Raw genomic sequence first — 18,040 nt, forward strand, 5'->3', positions numbered from 1 at the left:
CATTGTACAAGCTCCGCGAGCCGCAACACCTTCAGCTGAAGGACAGCTCTCTCGACTACGACGTCTCAGTGGTCGAGATGTGATTAGAGATATACCTGTATGCATCCTCTACGGCTGGCCCTGTAGGCATGCTTGCTTGATAGGACGCTTGATCAGTGATGCGGAATGTGTTTGAATGACTTGCCTTATCTGTATGTGCTAGCGATGCGCGTTGCTAGCACGTGTAGTTATGTAGCTAAGCTGTCTGGATTTGTGGCGTTGGATGTCGAATATGGGCTTGCAGGGCCAAGAAGATGCAAACAGCTTGCGCCGTTCGGTTCGATCTGATATGGGAAGGGATCCAGAGCTGGGGTTGACACTGGACGTGTCATTGCCACTCAGTCTTTCTCAATCCGAACCCTACACATCGGCGCTGCCGTCTCTTGTCGAATCGTGTTCCCTACACCCTGAACACCATCCCGACATCCGACGGCACAGCCTGCTCACACAACCTCGTCCAACCCCCTTCGATCCCCTCGTTCCCACCAATACCGCTCCCCCATTCCAGCCTCATCCCTTCCACGCCTCCTCTCTTCATAAATCCCTCCCAATATTTTTGTCCCTCCCTGAAAACCTTCTCTGCCCCCAGCAACTCGATCGCTCGGTCTCGAATCCCAGACATGTTCATCTGGACTCGATTCGGCATTTTCGCACGCGATTGCAACGTGGCGGTGACGTCAGAGGGTTTATGGGGTTTACTTTCGCTGCCGACGCCGATGATTGTTAGTGGGAGGGAACCGAGCGAAGGGGTGGATTGGAGGGTTGTCATGAGAGTCTGGAGGGAGGTGCCGCGCGATGCGAAGTCGATGATGATGAGCTGTGATGGATCCAATGTTAGCTGATGGCGAGCGATGCAGAAGTACTCGTAACTCACTCTCTTGGGCTTCAGCCCTTCGATCCATCTCATCAGAGTTTCACTCGTGATGTCTTCGTAGCCAACTATCTTCGTCTCGAATCTTTTCGTCTGAGGAATCAACCCCTTTCCATTCCCTGCCGTGACACCTATCCAACCCAAAGGACCATCTTTGTCCTCTCTCTCCCCAACCAAAGCGTCTTGAAACACCCTCGCCGTCTTGCCCGAAGCCGAAAGACTCACGATCACGGCCTGCGACATGTCTGCGTCTTCGGCAGTCCAAGGAAGGCTCCCGAGGCCAGGGTGGATGGGCGGCGAGCCAAAGACATAGCGTGAGATGTAGCGGCCTGCTCCGAGGAAGATTGACTGCCAGGCGAGGGAGTCTGTCTGGGGCGTGGAAGCTGACACAGACGAAGGTGTTATATCCGGGCGAAGGATGTAGCGGTTGTATAGATTCATCAAATTTTGTCTGCTGTCCGTGATCTCAATGAAATGGCCAGGGCAATCGTCTGCCGATTTCAGGCGTAAGGCGACGGGCAAGTCATGGCTGGGCCAGAAGCCGAAGAGGATCTGTCCTGGAGTCAAGCCACTGATTTTGCTCTCCAAGATCTCTGCGTATCCCCATACAGGCACAATGCCGTATTGAGAGTCATCGCTGTAGGGAGCTGGGAGGGAGCTTGGTACGGTGTATGCATCCCACCAATTGAGAACGGCGCCTAAGTGAGCATAGGAGAGGTTGTTGGCCGTAAGGGAAACGAGAGCGGAGCGGATTAGAATGGAACCATCTTCGAGAGACGGGGTAGAGTAAGAGATGGGAACCGTGGCATGCTCTGTGATGTTGTCTTTCTTGACGACGTGGATGTTTGCTTGCTGAGACATCATTGCGATTGGGGGGGATGGTTGTCAGGAGAAGGCTTGTTTTTGAATTTTTCGAAAGGTTGAGACTGGAGAAAGTGAGAAATATGGCGACTTACTGTACTTATGTTCTTCACACGGTTCGCGAAGCTCTGTCTCCAAGCCGAGCTGCATCCTATCAAGGCGAAAGATGGAATCCTACTTCTCAGAGTTGTAGGATTTCCAGCCTCTTCCTGTCATTCGACCAAGCTAGGCCGATCCTCCACAGCAACACGTTACGGGCGACAGCTGGTCGCCTCGCGAGTGATTCACACCGACAGCCACAGCAGGTATTATAGCATGTTGACTACTACCAATTTGGTCAATTCGCAAAGGTAGAGCCAATGAAAGTGAATGCCGTTCCGCAACAGAGTACTTGGCGGAATGAATCATCCACGTGAAGTCCGCCCGGCTTACAGCATCAAATTGGCATTTTGCGGCTGATAATGTCGCGAAGAGCTCGGGATCGGATCCTTTTTGACTCGTTTCGAGGATCATAGGTCGTCTTGATCTGCCTGAACGTCTTTCCACGCAGGTATGCCAGTCGTCGGATATACGCTGAGGCAAGTACTCGATAATTTTGACGAAGTAGGACATTCGTCACAGTTCAATGGCGATCCCGGTGGCGACGGCTGGAGTGTCCTCTTTCCCTATCTCGCTCACGACTTCGACTTCGACTGTGGTATCTTCTATGGTGGTGGCGGTGTCGGTGCTTGTGGTCTCTGTCACGTTCGCTTCCTCTTCTCTCTGGCGGTGCATCCAGGCTGAATCCGTCCAGATTATCCTCGTCCACGTCTCTTCGTCGCTTCTCCTTTCTTTGCTGTTTCTTCAATTCCTCAAGCTCCCTTTGCTGCTTCTTCTCCCAGGTAAACTTGTCTTTCTCACTTTGTTTCAGCTGCCTCTGAGCTTGCTGCATTGCCGCGAAGGGATCATTGGTGGATATTCGGGTCTTTTCACGCTCTTTACGCAGTGGATCATCATTCCCCCAAACGTCCTTACCTTGAGCCTCTGCCAGAACGATGTCCTTCGCCTGATCATTGGAAGCATCCCTGCTCGAGGCGTACCATGGCTTCTGCCCGCTGTTTTGGTAACCAGCTGCATTGCTGAAACGCATGGTGATCTTGTCTTCTTCTCTCTTCCGCTTCTTTTCCTTCTCGGCTTCGAGCTCGGCATTCTTCTCGGTCTTGCGAATGGCCACTTCGTCAGGTGCTGGGAATAGTTGAATGTGCCCTGCGCGGTCTTCTAGAGGCGCATCCTTCTCCGCTTTTTTCAACAAAGCTTTAGCGGCCTTCTCACCCGTTGCTGTGTCCTGGCGAGCATATCTGATGTCGCGCTCTGTATCGTCTTCCCCTCTCAGACGCCTGCGTTTGCGGTCTCGCTGGTAGTACGTATCGTCGTCTTTCTTTTCTCGCCATCCGGTTGACGATTCTACAGGCTCGACGACTGGCCTCAATGGTGCAGGCTCTTCTCTTCTGAGAATAGCTATACGTCGCCGAGCATCTTCTTCCTGCATGCGCTGCTCCTCTGCCTCTTCCCGCGCTTGTGCTTCGGCTTCATCTCTCCGGACGCGCTCGACGTTGTCGTTGTTGTACACATTCCAGCTCTTCTTGCCCAGTAGATGGAGTGGCATGTTGACGATGTGTCGTTACTGGTTCCGACTCGCATGCACTTGTTCGACTGCGAGCAACCTGAAAGCGCCAGTCGTGGTCACTATCCAGACAAGTAGGTTGATCGGCCCCCACCTGAAAAGCCAAAAATGGCGCTAGTGACGGGGCCCGATCTCAGGTCCTTGCTTTGCTCTACCGCCCTTCTGCTCCTCACCACTAATCTTTGGACAACAACTCTCGTCCTTCATCGCCCACCGCATAGCCGATGCAGAACTCTCGGCATCCGAGCCGCACGCAGATGCCCGTGTCCGTCCATTTGAATCGTTCGTGCCAAATCTCAAAGCCAGACTGACTACCAACGCCAGCTCCTGTTCGCCTATCTCAGCAATACTGGGGTGGGGGGCCGACTTCAGCCTTCCCTTGCTCCTTCACCACCGCTGCTGAGCTCTTTCATACCACCAAATCCTCTTCATCGTAATTGAATCTTTGCTATAGCGTGATAGCATCGTCAGCTTTCATCGCAGTGGACACGTTCATCAGCCGACAGCATTCGTATGGATGCTTGGCAACCTCCACCTCAGCTGGCCTGCCCAGTTGGCCGAAGTGGCCAATGCGAGGTTGGGGCTGAGCTCTGGGTACAAAGAGAATGCCACGCCGCCCCTAGGAAGATCTCATACGCGATGACTATTGAATGTCATGGCAGCTTTGGGTTCTGACCATGACCTCGACCTTATCTGGCCCGCTTTCTTAGACGCCTACGAAAAACAGAGCGGTGTCAAATTGCCTCCTGGACGAAACATCGACTTCTCGCTCGTCAGCAAACAAGTCGATGAGACCCTCCACAAGAGCAGATCTGCTGCCAAAACTCGAACCAAGCAGATCTTGAATCGCTTGGCGCAATGTCTGCAACATTTCGGCGGCATCATCTCTCAAGCAACAAGCGTTGTGTTCGGTCCCAGCGCATAATGCTGGAATGCGACCAGCTTCGCCATTTCCGCAGCACAGGGCGTTCAGAAGATATTTGATGGCTTAGCGGTGCTTCTCGAGCGCTGTGTCGTGTTCTTGGAGCGCCTGAACTTCATTAAGCACGGCAATTCACTGGATGAGCATCTCTGACAACCAGTCTATGCCATACTTGGTCTCTTCCTGCAGGTTGTGGGAAGATCACATCGCTTGGCTCACAGCAAGATGGCTGGCTTCAAAGCCGTTGCCAATGTGGTTCTTTTCAACGATGATGGCGATGTTAGCCGAGACATGCTGGAAATGGAACGATTTGTCTGCGAAGTCACGCAGAGTCAGGTTGATGTCATTCTGAAAGATGTGAAGGGGCTTGCTAAGTTCATGTCTGCATCTGAACACGAGCGCCAACGCAATATGACTGAGATCGTCGACCATCTGGGTTCCATAGGAGGCGCAGTTGGCAAAGTACAAGACTCGACGCAGCAGATCAAAAAAGCTCAGGATCTTCAGGTATCGCGACAGGAGCATGAAGCGCATCTCAAATCGATTCGTCGTGCTTTAGGAGTTGGAGATGATGATCCATGGCTCGAAAAACAGAACAGTCTAATACGAAGCCGAGTCCCTGACTCTGGAAGCTGGCTTGTCAGGGACAACATCGTCTTCAAGCAATGGGCAGACCTTTCGAGACAGGGCACGAATGTCATGGCATTGACCGGCAGGTCTGGCTATGGCAAATCGCATATCTGCAGCACAGTAATTGCTGCCTTGTTGGAGAAGTATGGCAAAACTAGTGCCCAACACAAGGCGATTGTGTCCTATTACTACTTCTCTCCCGAAAATCGAGATGAGTCGCTTGAGAAGTGCTTGGGCTCACTCATTTGTCAAATCGCCTCAAAGCGACCGACTTACGCCAGGGCCGTTGCTACTGCGTGCGAGAATGCAGGTACTACATACGAGTCTCAAGCCATCTGGGACAAGTTGATCTTTGATCTACTCGACGAAATCCACGGCGACTGCTTCATTTGTCTCGATGGATTCCAAGATTTCAGGCGAGTCGATTGTTCAGGCAAGACCATCTCGAGCATGGCGAAATATGCGGCCTTGCCGAGGGGTGACGGCTTCCAAATGCTTTTTTTCGTGTCTGCTCTTCCTGATCACTTCGAAAGCATGGAGCTTGGCGATGGCTTCGCTCAGATTTCACTCGGACTCGAACGCTCATACTCGGGTGCTGCCACTGGAAAGCCTCGCAAGTTCCACTGGAATGACAATGCGACCGCCGTCGTCAACCAGCAAGATCTGGTTCTCGTGGCTCGCCACCGGATACAGGGCATGTACACGAGAAAGCCAGAGCTTCACGTCCTGCTAGAGGATATGGGCGACGTTGCATCTGAGCTGGCCGCCGCGGTTGCTGGCCACTTCGAAAACCTCGAAGACAAACTCAGGCAAATTGATTCCTGCGAGAGCGAGGAACAGATTCGTTCAATTATTGAGAACGCGGACGAGGGCCTCTCGACGTCACTCAGAACTGCCATTGCGGATCTCAACGCTTCACTTGGTCAAACGGAAATAAAGCAGTTGAATGAGCTTCTTCTTTGGGCCGCTGGCGGTTTTGAGCCCCACCCATCGCTCATGCTGAAGCCAGCAGATGTATTGCAAGCAGCACTCTACTTTCGCCTTGGTCAGAAATATATGCTCAAAGCTGTTGTTGATAAATTTCCGGCGCTGATTACGATGGATGATATCAGCGGCGTGAAGCTACAATCGGAGACACTCAAAGAGATCCTAGAAGAGGTACCAACGCCCACGGATGCTACTTCTATGGACCAGTCGAACACTGTGCTACATGCGAGCGAGATCGCACTTGTCCGTCGATTCCTATTGAACGTCTGTGACGATGACCTCTACTCACGCTTCGAGTTTGATCGCTTCTTCGAGGCAAAGACCGGCAAGCAGACGGCTCGCATATGTCTGGGGGGCAGGAATGCCTTCCATTTGAGCCTTCTCCAGATCTGTCTCGACTCCCTGTGCACAAGGCATAAAGACATGGGAATAGAAGCTCTCCGCCATTATGCTGCAACACACTTCCATCGCCATCTACGAGAGGTCGATCTGTTGGAAGTCAGTAGAGAGACCTTGGGGGCGATTGGAAGTCGTCTCGCGCAGGTCTTGTGTGATCCCGCCACGATTGATATCTGGTGGCATTCCCGCAATCGCCAAATGCACCTTCATTCGGATTAGATGAAGACCGGCGATAACGTGGACTTGTTACGCCGATGTCTCAGCAATCCATACGTCGAAGTGGGCTATCGCGACCATGCTGAACAGCACGAGTTTATCAAAGCTGCGCTGGCCCAGTCTAGCGATAGGTACAATATCGTGTCCAAGGTTGCTGGTCGTGTTGCAGCTCTTTGGTTTGGAAATGAGCGTTCGATGGGCCTCTTATTTATAGTACCTGCAAAAATAATGGCCAAGGTAGGATAAGTCCCCATGTGTCGAGAGGTGTCGCGCTAACACTGCTGTAGGATTTGGACCTTCACGTAGATATCTCACCTGGCTATGACGGACGTCCGTCTGGCCACGACATAGACCGAGTTGTAGAGTGGGCGAAGAAAAAAGTGGACTTAGATCTGACCGACGAAGAGTGGGAGTTACAAAGGGCGAGAACTTACAAACACTGGGGCCTCATGGACGAAGCTCTTCGTATGCTGGAGAAGCTCGAGCCGCAGATTTCAGACAACTGGCTATATTTGCGGCTGATGGGAGAAGCTCACACACATCCTCAAAAACGTCTGGACTACCTTAAGATGTTCCGAGCACTCAAAGATCAGCTCTTGAATACTGATGCACGGTACACGCTGGCTTACTGGGGCTCTTTGTACGATGAAGCAGACATCCTTTTTAGACTTGGAGACCTCGAATCTGCTGCTTCATGCTTCCAGGCGTTGGTGGAACACGACGTGGGCGAAGATGAGTTCCTGAAAATGTCCCAGGAGTCAGCGGTCAACTACCTCTTTTACACCTGGTGCGAACAGAAAGCTTTTCACAAGGTCATTGACATGTTGGCACAATGGGAAGCGATGGGAAACGGGCCACGGGGAGTACGATACTGGCTCCCTGCTATGGTGGATTCATTCTATTCGCTGGCTATAAGGGCTGCCGCTGAGACAGGGTCGGAACAACATGTTATTCAGATGTTTTCCTCTGCAGCGGGACTGCCGCTCCATGAACAGCACATTTCGGTCCTGCGTTATGCTTCTGGGGCACTCCTCTACCATACCTCTCAGCGGACAGAAGACCATGAGTCCGCGATTGAGATCTGGGAAGAGCTCGTGACATCTCCGCGAGAGTTCTTGACCCTCGCCATGGCCGGTTGGTATGCGCTTCGTTCTCTCTGCCAAGCACTCTTGGAAGATGCAGCACCAGTAGGGGGAGAAGCGGAGAGGGCGCGCGCTGGCATGTACGAAAAGAAATTGGAGAATATGACCCACATTGTCGGCCATGACATCGATTCCCTCCGCCGTGAAGACCACGACATCCGACTCGCTGTGGCCAGGGCCAAACATCTCAGAGGAGATAGGTCTGCAGCGCGGAAAATCATACAAAGTCGCCTAGGCGACGTCCTCGAGGACGAGTTCAGTTCCATTGGCAACCGGTTCCTGCAAGTTGCGGCTAGTCTGGCTGCCATCGACGACGACGCCGGAGCTCTGTTGGGCTGCAAGCCGTGCCGGAAGATTATCAGTTGAGATGTTTCCGGAATTATCATACCTTTGGAGAAGAAGAATTGGCGAATGGCTTCTACCTCGTCAAGTCGCGCCTCGGACACGTACTTTGTTCCAAGTGCCTCGGGTACCTTCAGGATGGGAAGACGGACGTCTTTGAATTCGGCCGAAACCCGGTTTTACTACACGTACCAAGGTCCAACTTTAATTCTTCTCCTGGCGAAGTTGTTGTTGATGGTGTTAATATGTCGAGGGAGGCGTGGGAGGACGAGCTCCGTGCTGAGTGGGATCTTAGGCTGGATCAGGTCAAGGCGAATAGGCAGGCTGAGACTATGGAGCTTGAGGCGGCGGGTTTGATTGTGAGGTCTGTGACAAGATGGCGAAAGGCGTTTCTGAGGAAGAGGACGATGGGAGGGTGAAATGCTGAGCTTGTGGTGCTACTTGCTCGGGTGAAGTGAGGTTAAACATTTGGCCAGGCACGTGCTGATTACGCAGAAGGGCTAGTCAACGGCGCTCATCCTCCCTGCGCAGATCATAGTTTTAGCGTCGTCATTATAGGCGCTCAACTCATCCTCTCCTATGAATAGTGAGGTGCAGGAGGACGTCCTGCTCGCTTGCACGTCCGCCTCCAATGGCATTCCTACCCGTCGCCTCGTCCGACACTACAGCGGCAGAGTCATCAGCCGACCAGGCCATCCCTTTCGGCCTGCGCAGCAAACAAGAGGCCACCCCGGGCGGAGGGTGTCACCGGAACATTCTATCGGCAGCCAGCATCGCCGCGCAACCAAGATATCGATGCGCTAGAAGCCGAGTGTGGGCGGTTTTGCGTGACGTTGAAGCATTGATCCCTGGCCATCACTTGTCCCCGACTAGCCTGCTTTGCCTGTATGCAGTGCATGCAGAAGGCCTTCGTCCCCCATCAAAGTCCGATTCAACCTGAATGAAATGCGTGCGTCGATTTGATTGAGGGGCAGTCAAATAGCCGCCCGGATCCGCATTGGCCGACGCACACGATTCGGGCAAGCGCAGGACCGCTTGCAGCAGCCAGCAGCAACATTGAACGTTGTCCAACCTTCGAGTTGCGGGCTGCGCGTCTCACGTCTGGCAGCGGTGCGCAGATTGCACGACTCGGTTTCATTATTCTGCCTCTGCCTCTGCCTCAAAACGAGCTGCTCCCCTCGGACGCGCTGTTTCATGTCCCCCTCTTGCAACCCCCTCCGCGACGCTGGTCCTGGATCTCGTCTGCCGCCTTCCGACCCACCCAAGCCCAACACCGCAACCACCATTCCTGCCACTGCCTGTCTCTGAGCGAGAGCAACGCGCACCTCGCGCCGTTTGATCTTGCTTGTATCTGACAACGGCCACGTCTCGCCAAGAGCACACCACGCCCTCTCGTACACCCCCCCAATCGATCGCCCGCAAAGCACGATAAAATGCCTGTGTACCTGCTCCACGGCTTCCGCTGGCCGCGCCCTCTCATTCGAATCCACATCATCCTCCAGAACCTCGACGATGCCGCCGCCGAATGGCTGGTCGCGCCCAACACCACCCTGGCTATGCTCAAGAACTTCAATCAACTCTACCCGGAAGCCATGCAACATTTGACGAGACTGCGATTTGTGGAGCAATACGATCCCAACGATACGTCTGCGGAAGCTGCGAGCCAGCCGTATGCCTACGTCGCGGATATCGTGCACGAGGTGAAGCTAGGGGTAGACGTTGATGAGGTGAGAGGGCAGGGTGTTGGGAATGAGCAGTGGGCCGCGATGATGGAGCTACGCGATAAACTCGCGCCGGAAGAGAAGGTGGGGTGGTATGTTGTTGTATGTGGTGATGAAGAGCGATGGGCGCCGCCTACGATGAACCTGTTGCGTGAAGGTGGGCATAATCACAATGGCATTCGAAGGGAGAGTGAGGCGGATAGTGCGTACTACGGCGGCAAACAGAGTCTTGATGTGAGTGCCGTTACGAGCTATCGTACGTTTGAGGTGCTAATGTGTCTGCAGAAGCCTACAGAAGGACGGTTCAAGAAGCTGTTTGGGAATGCTCGCCTAGGCCGGCGCAAGAGGTACGAATCTCGCAAAATGTATTCGATTCACCTAAACTGACACGACTTAGTCGAGGAGGCACCGACTCTACTGAAAGCCACTCACCCTCCTCTCCCCCTACGATCCCATCACTCCCACAATCAGCGGTGGACAGCAAGCCACCCCAACTACCACGAGGTACATCATGACAATCACAGTCCACAAGAGACATGGCAAACGGTAACGGAGTTGCTAGTAATAATACCAGCGGAACGCCCGCCTCTCTAACGCCTGAGCTTTCGACCACACCACCAACACGGGCGGGACCACAGAGTGTGAACGGATCCGTGTCGCCAGTCAGAGAGCAGTCTTCTACACCGAATACCGAAATATCGATATCGCCTGTCCGTCGTGATTCCAACGCAAACACAAACTCTCGAGGCGTTAGTCCTGTGGAAGTTCGTCGAGCACTTGGACCATTGGATCGTGTCAGGAATCAGAGTCCGGCTGCACGCAGTGTCAATGGCAACGGTATCGTCAATGGCCATGTGAAACCACAACTACCACAGAATCCCAACACCAACGGGACACCCAACGGACAAACACCTACAAAGTCGCGACCTCAATCGACTGTGGGCTCCCCACAACCTCTCTCCCAGGCTCAGCGCTTCGCAAAACGACTCTCCCTCCAAACCAGACCCACGCCCTCACCACCTCCATCCGCACCTCCCCCAGCCAAGAAACCCGACTCCGACTACGAAGAAGTCATAACCATCAGCCCCGCAACCACCGCCCCAGTCCAAAGCTACCGCCGTTCCCGCGCCTCCCTCGTCCTCATCCCCTCCCAAAACGGCAACTCCTCACACACCCTCGACGCCCTCTCCGTAGCCGAAGGCGTGAACCCTGCCGTCTACAAACCCACCAACGGCGACGGCCACCACGACCCAAACAAGTACCGCGCCGAATCAAATGGCATTATGCCGCCGGTGTTTGGCCAGAATCTGAGCCAGTTTGATTTGATCGCGAATAACATTGAGAATGCTTTTGTTGCGATGCGGTGAGAGAGAGAGAGAGAGAGAGAGAGAGAGAGAGAGAGGTTTTCTTTGGTTGGATACGAATGTTATGAAAGATATACACGCTGTCTGCGCTTGGGGTTTCTTTTGATCTGTTGGATGAATTTTTCTTTGGGTTGGATGAGCGATGGAGTTGGGGAGCGGGAGCGGGAGCTGCAGCGAGGAATGGGGTGTGGTTCGGTTTGCTTGGGTCGATACACCACAATCTCTATTGAGCTTTTTCATCGTCTTGTTTGTGAGAAGTGAGCGGAAGGAAAACCACGACAGCGAAGCTTTGGGGGATCTAAACTGTACGATATAGAGCAGAAAACTTGGAAGTCGGATACCACATCGGTGTACGCTGTAGAGAAGGAGGAGAAGTCATCAAGAGAAGCAAAAAGACAGATCTCCTTATGCTTGACCTACAGCTGTATTTTCTGTGCTGTGCTTCACGTCAACCTATCCTATCCGTCGTACTCACCATTGACTGCCCGCGTGGTCTCCGGTCAAAGTCGAGTCTAGTCGTTTTGTTTGTTACACATGTCACTGACTCTGACTCTGTCTTGTCCCGTCTAATCTCCGTTCAATGATGACAGTACATCTCATTCTCACAGGTGATGACAGACAGTGCTACCCAAATACCATCCTTTCATCAAACACAAAAAATTCCTTCGCTGGTCTCGTCTCGAGTCTTCCGCATCACCCCTGCTCAACATTCTAAAGTGCTGACAGCTGACATGCCAAGCCAAGGAGAAAAAGTAATAAGCGATACTGGAATTTCGATTCAATTGTTTGGAGAAAAAAGGGGGCTGCTTTCTACCAACGACTCCTCCACGCTCATCAATCCCAAAAGCCTCTTCCTTCACCCCTGCTTTTCGATGGCCGACAACGCTTCAAGACGCCCCAAGTTTAATCTATCCCCATCATCCATCCCATCATCCATTAACACGTCTTACACCGTCAACCGCAATCCACTGCTCGGGGCGCCAATCGCCGCGACATCATCAATCCTGCACACCATACCCTTGTACTTGGTGTGGTACTTGGTGCCGGAGTAAGGAGACGCCACGCTCGGTTCGCCGGCGTAGATGGGCGTGTATGATGCGCCGCAGATGTCGAACTCGCCGAAGGTGTCGAACTCGACTTCGATCGGGTCGGTGGGGGAGCGTTCGGCGACGGCTTTCATCTTGCGGGCCTGTGGATACGTTAGTCATGTGGAGTAAGAGGTGGAGTTTAGTAGGCTTACCGTCTCCTTGAACTTGGCGTTGGTGCCACGCTCGATGAGAGCATTGGCGAAGTTCAACACGCTTCCCATCTGCTTGTTCTTGTTGGCAAAGTTCATGGCGGAGAAAAGCGCCAGCGTCTGATGCTGGGGCTCCATCTCCGGAACTGTAAAGTAAGCCGAGAGTTCAAGAATTCGCTTCTTCTTCTCGTCGGAGAAAGAGCTGAGATCTGAGGCGCTTCCAACAATCTTTCGTCGCCCGAGTTCGATAGACATTGCCAGAATATAGTTTGATGCTTGGCGTATCGCAGCCTGTGCCTCCTGCACCTCGCCTGGCGACGTGACAGCGTTAACCAGGAGAAGATGCAGAGCCTTCTTGAAAAGCGCAACACCGTCTTCGAGCTTGTTTGCCTTCATCGCGTTCTTGCCGCCGGCGATCTCCGTAGCCAAGATGGATTCCAGGTCACGAGGAATAAGAGGTAGAACTTTTCGCGAATCGGTCTCGTTGAGGGTCCTGCGAACATAGTTGACCAAAGGTGGCATTCCAGGGTTGGCGGGAAGATACGTCCGTGTTGCTTGGTAGATTTCCAGGAACCGTTCCTCGAGTGGCTTGAAGTTGACGGCGCCGACCTGTCGGTTCAGCAGGTTCATCGCACTGTCGAAGCTGCCAGCTGCTGCGTGATCCGCTGCGAGAGGAGAGTTTCGTGCCCATAGATCTGCTTCACTACCGCCCGCACCGGCTTCTGCGCTCTCCACGTTGACGAAATCGTCTTCCACCTCCGGAACAGCATCGTCACCCATATCCCAGCCAGCCGCAGCATCGTCATCTTCCACATCGTCCAGTGCGCCAGTGCCAGGGGCGGCTTCCTCTTCGGCGAGAAGGTCTTCCTCAGCGAAGCCATTGGTATCTGCCACGGCAGCTTCGTCTCCATCAGCCATGAGGGCCTTCTCGAATGAGCTTGCACCGCTTGACTTGACAGGCCAGTTGGTCTTGAAAGTGGGTGCAACAGCTTTGGGAGGTGAGACCGGCTTTCCAACTGTAGGAAGGCTGATCTCCTCTTCAGTCAAGCCGCTGGCCTCCAAGATGGCTTGACATTCCTCATCAAGTCCATGGGATTTAGCAGTCAGATATGCGAGAGGGTACTGGTCGACTTCCTTGAGCATCTCTATCCGACCCTGCACGTCACCGAGGTAGATGGAATTCTGGAAACGACTGGTCATGTCGCCACGATGTTCGGCAATCTTTGCCATTCGGTTGAGCTTGCCTTGGTCGCCAGTGGCGAGGTAGAGGAACGATAGCTTGTCAAAGTTGCGCAGCTTTTGGTAGGTCATCTCCACGACTTGGTGGTTGCCATGTGCAAGGGCTTCGGTGCTCAAACGTTGCCACAGCTGAGGTCGATCGAGTTGCTTCGCCATCTCAACAGCAACGTCGAGGTTGCCGCACTCAATAGCGAGCTCGAATCGGGTTTGAGGATCTTGCACGAACTGCAGGGCGATCTCAGGATAGCCCTTCTTTTGCAGGTAAGAGATGATGCTCTGGCCAACCAAGCTCGATGTCTTGATGATGTTCAGCATCTCGTCGTAGTGCCTCTTCACTAGCGCTAGCTTGAAGCGGTATTCGGTAGGGTCAATCGTGAGCACCTTGGGTTTGGCAGCTCGGTCAAGGCAGTACACGCTTCGGCCTTTTACGCGGACAAGGTATACCACGTGCTCGAGAGTCCGCACAATGCCATTATCTCCGTTCATGAGGGCGTACTTGATGTGGTTCAGGGTGGAGTAGAGGAGTACGCCAGCATCGTCCCAACAAGCACTCTTGATACGAATCGTCTCGTGAAGAGTGCTGATTTGCTCGAGCGACTTGTTGACGATCGTAACGTTGTGCTTGCTCAAAAGCGCCGCATGCAAGCCGTCTGATGACCAGACGACATACTTGACGCCAGTGACAGCGAGTTCGGCAAGCTGCTTCTTCTGCTGAATGTCATACAGGTAGACGTGGGTGGCGGTGATGAGCAGCAGGCACCCTGTACCGCCAAAGACCATGTCAGTAGTACCGGCCGGCGGCTTGATGGTCTTGGTTGTGGTGTTCTGAAGGTCCTTGATGTCAATCTGTTGGTTCTGGGAGTTAAAGACAGCGAAGCGATTTCGGGCGACGAAGACTGCAGCCGAGCCAGTACCACGATGAGTGCTGGTGGGTTCGACAGCGCCAGATGCATCTCGTGGTAGGCTCATCATCTCGTATGTGCCAGCCTCTGCTGGAGTAGTGACAAGGATAGACCGCTCGGCTGGGTTGTATGAGAGGGTGCGAGGTGGAATCCATGGGTTGCCAAGCTTCTTCAGTGAGAGCATCGATGGGCTCTCGACATTCTTCGTGAAATCGTAGGACCGCACGTGCTTCTCCTTGGTGATGAAGAAGAGGTTACTCTGGTACACAGCAGATGCTGGCCGCTCGCGTTCAAGCTTGAAAACCATCACACCGTTGTCGTGACCTGCTGCAAACAAGTTGATTTCAGGGTGAGCTGCGATCACCCAGAATCGGTCATTCTCACGCTTGAAAGATTGGACTGATGTTCTCCGGTTGAGATCCCATACGCGAATGGTCTTGTCCTCGCCGACTGAAAGTATAAGGTCCTGGTGGGGGTGGAACAGACATGCTGACGCATTCTGGAAATGGCCTCTGCAGGTGTCGACCTCCCATGCCTTGGTCTCGCTCATCCTCCAAAGCTTCACCAACCTGTCATCACCCGCAGACACGATCAATGGCAGGGTCGGATGGAACGCAACCCAGTTGACGCCCCGGTCGTGTCCCTCCAGCACGAACTTGACCACCGCATCTGTGTTGCCAAACATGTCTGCCTGGTTCTGGTTCGCCCGCGATATTTGGTCCTCGAAAGACATAGATGTGGGTGCGGAATGCTTCTTGCGCAGGCCTGAGATATCCCAAACTCTTACTGACTGATCCAGAGAAGCCGAAACAACGAGGTCCTCTTTGGGATGGAATTGAGCGCACATGGTGTAGTGGTTGTGACCAGTCATTGTGCAGACTATGTAGCATGTCAGTGAATGATTTCCACCTTCCCCTCATACATCCAACATACTTAGCGACCTGTTCTGCCAGTTCCAGATGCGAATGGTCTGGTCATCTGAGCTGGAAATGATCCAGGGTAGCTCGTGGTGGAAGAAGACGGTTCGGACATAATCCAGATGACCGTTTAGCGTAAATAGGCATCGCCTCGTCTGATACGACCAGACCTTGATCTTGTAATCGTCACCGCCAGACACGAAGAGAGGCTGGGTCTTGTGGAAGTCAATTCCTCGGACTGGTCCATCGTGCTCCTCGAAGCGATCTATGAGGGTTCCCATACGGTAGTCCCATAGCTGGATGGTCGAAGAGTGAAGGGAGACTAGGATCCATGGTCGCTTGGGGTGGAAGGCAATGCCTTTGGCGCGCGAGGACTTGGACTCGAACTTGGTGAGCATCGAGGGGTGGGAAGTCATGGCGGGCTATGGAGAAGGAGCCTCAGCTCCGGGCATGTGCTGTTTCCACCAAACACCAGGCGTAGATTTCGTGATGGCGTGTCTCGTGAGGGTAGTGTTGAGTCTGTCGTAGTTTATGGCGCCGCCTGAGGAGGAGATGTGGCAGTTGTGGTTGTGGTGTTTTTGGGGGTACAGCTGTTCAATGCGCTGCTACATTTGGAGCCATCTCCAGATTCCCTGCCAAGACGCGAGATAGCTGTGCATTAGTCGTGTCCACGAACACTTCACATGCTCTCACAGAACCATTATTGATTAGCAGCAAGCACTCGAGTATTGCTCCAACGCATGTTCAGGGTTGAAATATCTCTCACCGACCTCTTTCTCGTACTTGTGAACGTTCATGATCGACATCAACGACCACGACTTTCTTCATTCACTCACCGCCGCATCACGTGGTCTTCGCCGCGAAGACCTCCTTGCGACCAAGCGTCTCAAGGGTCGGACAACGTCACTCGCGTCTGCGACAGACCGTTCTGTGGTGTGCAGAGTCGCAGTGACACCCAGAGCCGGCAACATGACAGACGCCGCGACAACGCAGTCACACACAATGCTGTGGAATGGCATCGCGGCGCTGGCAGCGAGGCCGGCAGTGGATGGCACCCATCGCTGGCAGGTAGCCGAGTGTTGCGCCGAAGTTCTCCGTCGCGCTGCAGTTGCACATGAATTCGAGCAGTCTGCACGTACACGCTGAGCACCGCTCGTCTACTTCGTTTGATCCATTCGACGGCGACCACGCAGTCTGCCTCTAAGCGAACCGCGAATCGCCACGAGGATTGCCACCGGCCAGCGCAGCGCTGCCTGACAAGTACCGCTCCTCTCGTCTGCATCCTGCAGGGTGCTCCCAGTCCCCTCGCCCTCGCACCTCTCCTCCTGCCTGCCTGCCCAAGCAAGGAGCGCCGTCAGCCTGCTCAAATACCGCCAACATCCAAGTGCTGCCTGCAATCGCCGCCCGCCTCACTCCAGACAGAGTCCCTCCAACTCCAGCTGCCGCGCCACACCACCCGAGACCTGTCCCGATAAGAAGACACCAGACGCGGTGACCGACGCCTGACCTACCAACACTTCCAACTCCCGAAGATGCTACTGTTGGAACTACGAGCACGAAACTTCATTGTCAAGAGGCATCATCGTCCGAACCTGGGTGGTATTGTCACATTGGACCAGCGTTGAGCGCATCGGAGAAAAAGGCTGTAAACACATTCACTCACATTCGCCAACATGATGATGGAGACTCTGTACTCCACATCGGGCTTCAACTCTGAAGCGAGCCTATCGGGGCTCCCACGTACGCCGCCGTATACACCTGCTCGGGTCACTAAACGCAGGCTGGAGCGCAGTGACTCACCGGCATCAACCGTGGGATCAATTCACCCCGCCGAGACGAGCAGTCCAGCAAAGAAGGCCGCTAAGCGAGCCGCGACCGATGAGATCCAAGTGGAGGAACTTGCAGAGGGCGATATGGGCTACATGACGGACATCGACGTGGTCTATCCTGAGGAGCTTGAGGAGATCAGCAGCAGTGGTAGCGATGAGGAGCAAGATGCGACTGATATCAGCGAAAATGAGGCATCGCATCTCACTCGCAAGTTGTCGCGGCTACGTTGTGGCGATGACCAGGAAGTTGACTTCGAACAACGCCGTCGACAGAGGCACATCGAAAAGCGTGCCGGTACTCGCATCTTCAAGCGCACGCACAGCCAGAGCGTGAAGAGCGAGACCGATGTGACCGATGCGGATGCCTTGGATGACCACGACCTCGGCTCGACACAACGACGTCTGCGAAGGAGAGTTCGAGGTCCAAGAGAAGCCGGCGTCGCTTTTGAGGACCGTCTACGCAGTTCGCCAGAAGTCAGTAACGCCAGTGCGGCCACAGATGGGTACTATCCTCAGCGCAACGCAACGACTATGGCAGAGAGCGACGGCATGGATATCGATGATGCGAAGTGAGCCAGCTCCTACCGCTCCTACATATCTGCGGCAGATAGTCCAGACCATGTCTCTCGGGAATCTCTCGGAGTTCGCCAAACTGTGAGAAAGTGCGCTGCATCGTTCGCTGGGTTGGAGGAAGCTCGTACCGCAACATTCTTGTTAGCCCTTCAGTCGGTCCCGTGCGATCTGGACTATGCCCAACCA

General features: G+C 53.8%; 6 protein-coding genes across 6 annotated transcripts; 3 read left to right on the forward strand and 3 right to left on the reverse strand.

Moving 5' to 3' along the window:
- Positions 1 to 439: 439 nt before the first annotated feature.
- On the reverse strand, positions 440 to 1,771 carry M409DRAFT_16354 (uncharacterized protein; the record flags this gene model as incomplete). The annotated part of the gene is made up of 2 exons (XM_033803588.1): positions 440 to 856; positions 914 to 1,771. 2 exons carry the CDS (start codon positions 1,769 to 1,771, stop codon positions 440 to 442), a joined length of 1,275 nt encoding a protein of 424 aa, XP_033674970.1.
- Positions 1,772 to 2,393: 622 nt separating this feature from the next.
- M409DRAFT_62237 (uncharacterized protein) lies at positions 2,394 to 3,416 on the reverse strand (the record flags this gene model as incomplete). The annotated part of the gene is made up of 1 exon (XM_033815082.1): positions 2,394 to 3,416. The coding sequence occupies one exon, from the start codon at positions 3,414 to 3,416 to the stop codon at positions 2,394 to 2,396; it is 1,023 nt and encodes a 340-aa protein (XP_033674971.1).
- Positions 3,417 to 4,581: 1,165 nt separating this feature from the next.
- On the forward strand, positions 4,582 to 8,096 carry M409DRAFT_48961 (uncharacterized protein; the record flags this gene model as incomplete). Its single annotated transcript, XM_033811096.1, has 3 exons — positions 4,582 to 6,471; positions 6,592 to 6,825; positions 6,876 to 8,096. The coding sequence occupies 3 exons, from the start codon at positions 4,582 to 4,584 to the stop codon at positions 8,094 to 8,096; spliced, it is 3,345 nt and encodes a 1,114-aa protein (XP_033674972.1).
- A 1,409-nt stretch (positions 8,097 to 9,505) lies between these two features.
- On the forward strand, positions 9,506 to 11,160 carry M409DRAFT_48962 (uncharacterized protein; the record flags this gene model as incomplete). Its single annotated transcript, XM_033811097.1, has 3 exons — positions 9,506 to 10,049; positions 10,079 to 10,140; positions 10,318 to 11,160. 3 exons carry the CDS (start codon positions 9,506 to 9,508, stop codon positions 11,158 to 11,160), a joined length of 1,449 nt encoding a protein of 482 aa, XP_033674973.1.
- Positions 11,161 to 12,103: 943 nt separating this feature from the next.
- M409DRAFT_48963 (uncharacterized protein) lies at positions 12,104 to 15,868 on the reverse strand (the record flags this gene model as incomplete). The annotated part of the gene is made up of 3 exons (XM_033811098.1): positions 12,104 to 12,346; positions 12,398 to 15,414; positions 15,469 to 15,868. 3 exons carry the CDS (start codon positions 15,866 to 15,868, stop codon positions 12,104 to 12,106), a joined length of 3,660 nt encoding a protein of 1,219 aa, XP_033674974.1.
- A 1,257-nt stretch (positions 15,869 to 17,125) lies between these two features.
- On the forward strand, positions 17,126 to 17,854 carry M409DRAFT_16360 (uncharacterized protein; the record flags this gene model as incomplete). The annotated part of the gene is made up of 1 exon (XM_033803589.1): positions 17,126 to 17,854. The coding sequence occupies one exon, from the start codon at positions 17,126 to 17,128 to the stop codon at positions 17,852 to 17,854; it is 729 nt and encodes a 242-aa protein (XP_033674975.1).
- Positions 17,855 to 18,040: the final 186 nt, after the last annotated feature.

The sequence above is a fragment of the Zasmidium cellare genome (assembly GCF_010093935.1).
Source record: "Zasmidium cellare ATCC 36951 unplaced genomic scaffold M409scaffold_1, whole genome shotgun sequence".
NCBI classification, from domain to species: domain Eukaryota; kingdom Fungi; phylum Ascomycota; class Dothideomycetes; order Mycosphaerellales; family Mycosphaerellaceae; genus Zasmidium; species Zasmidium cellare.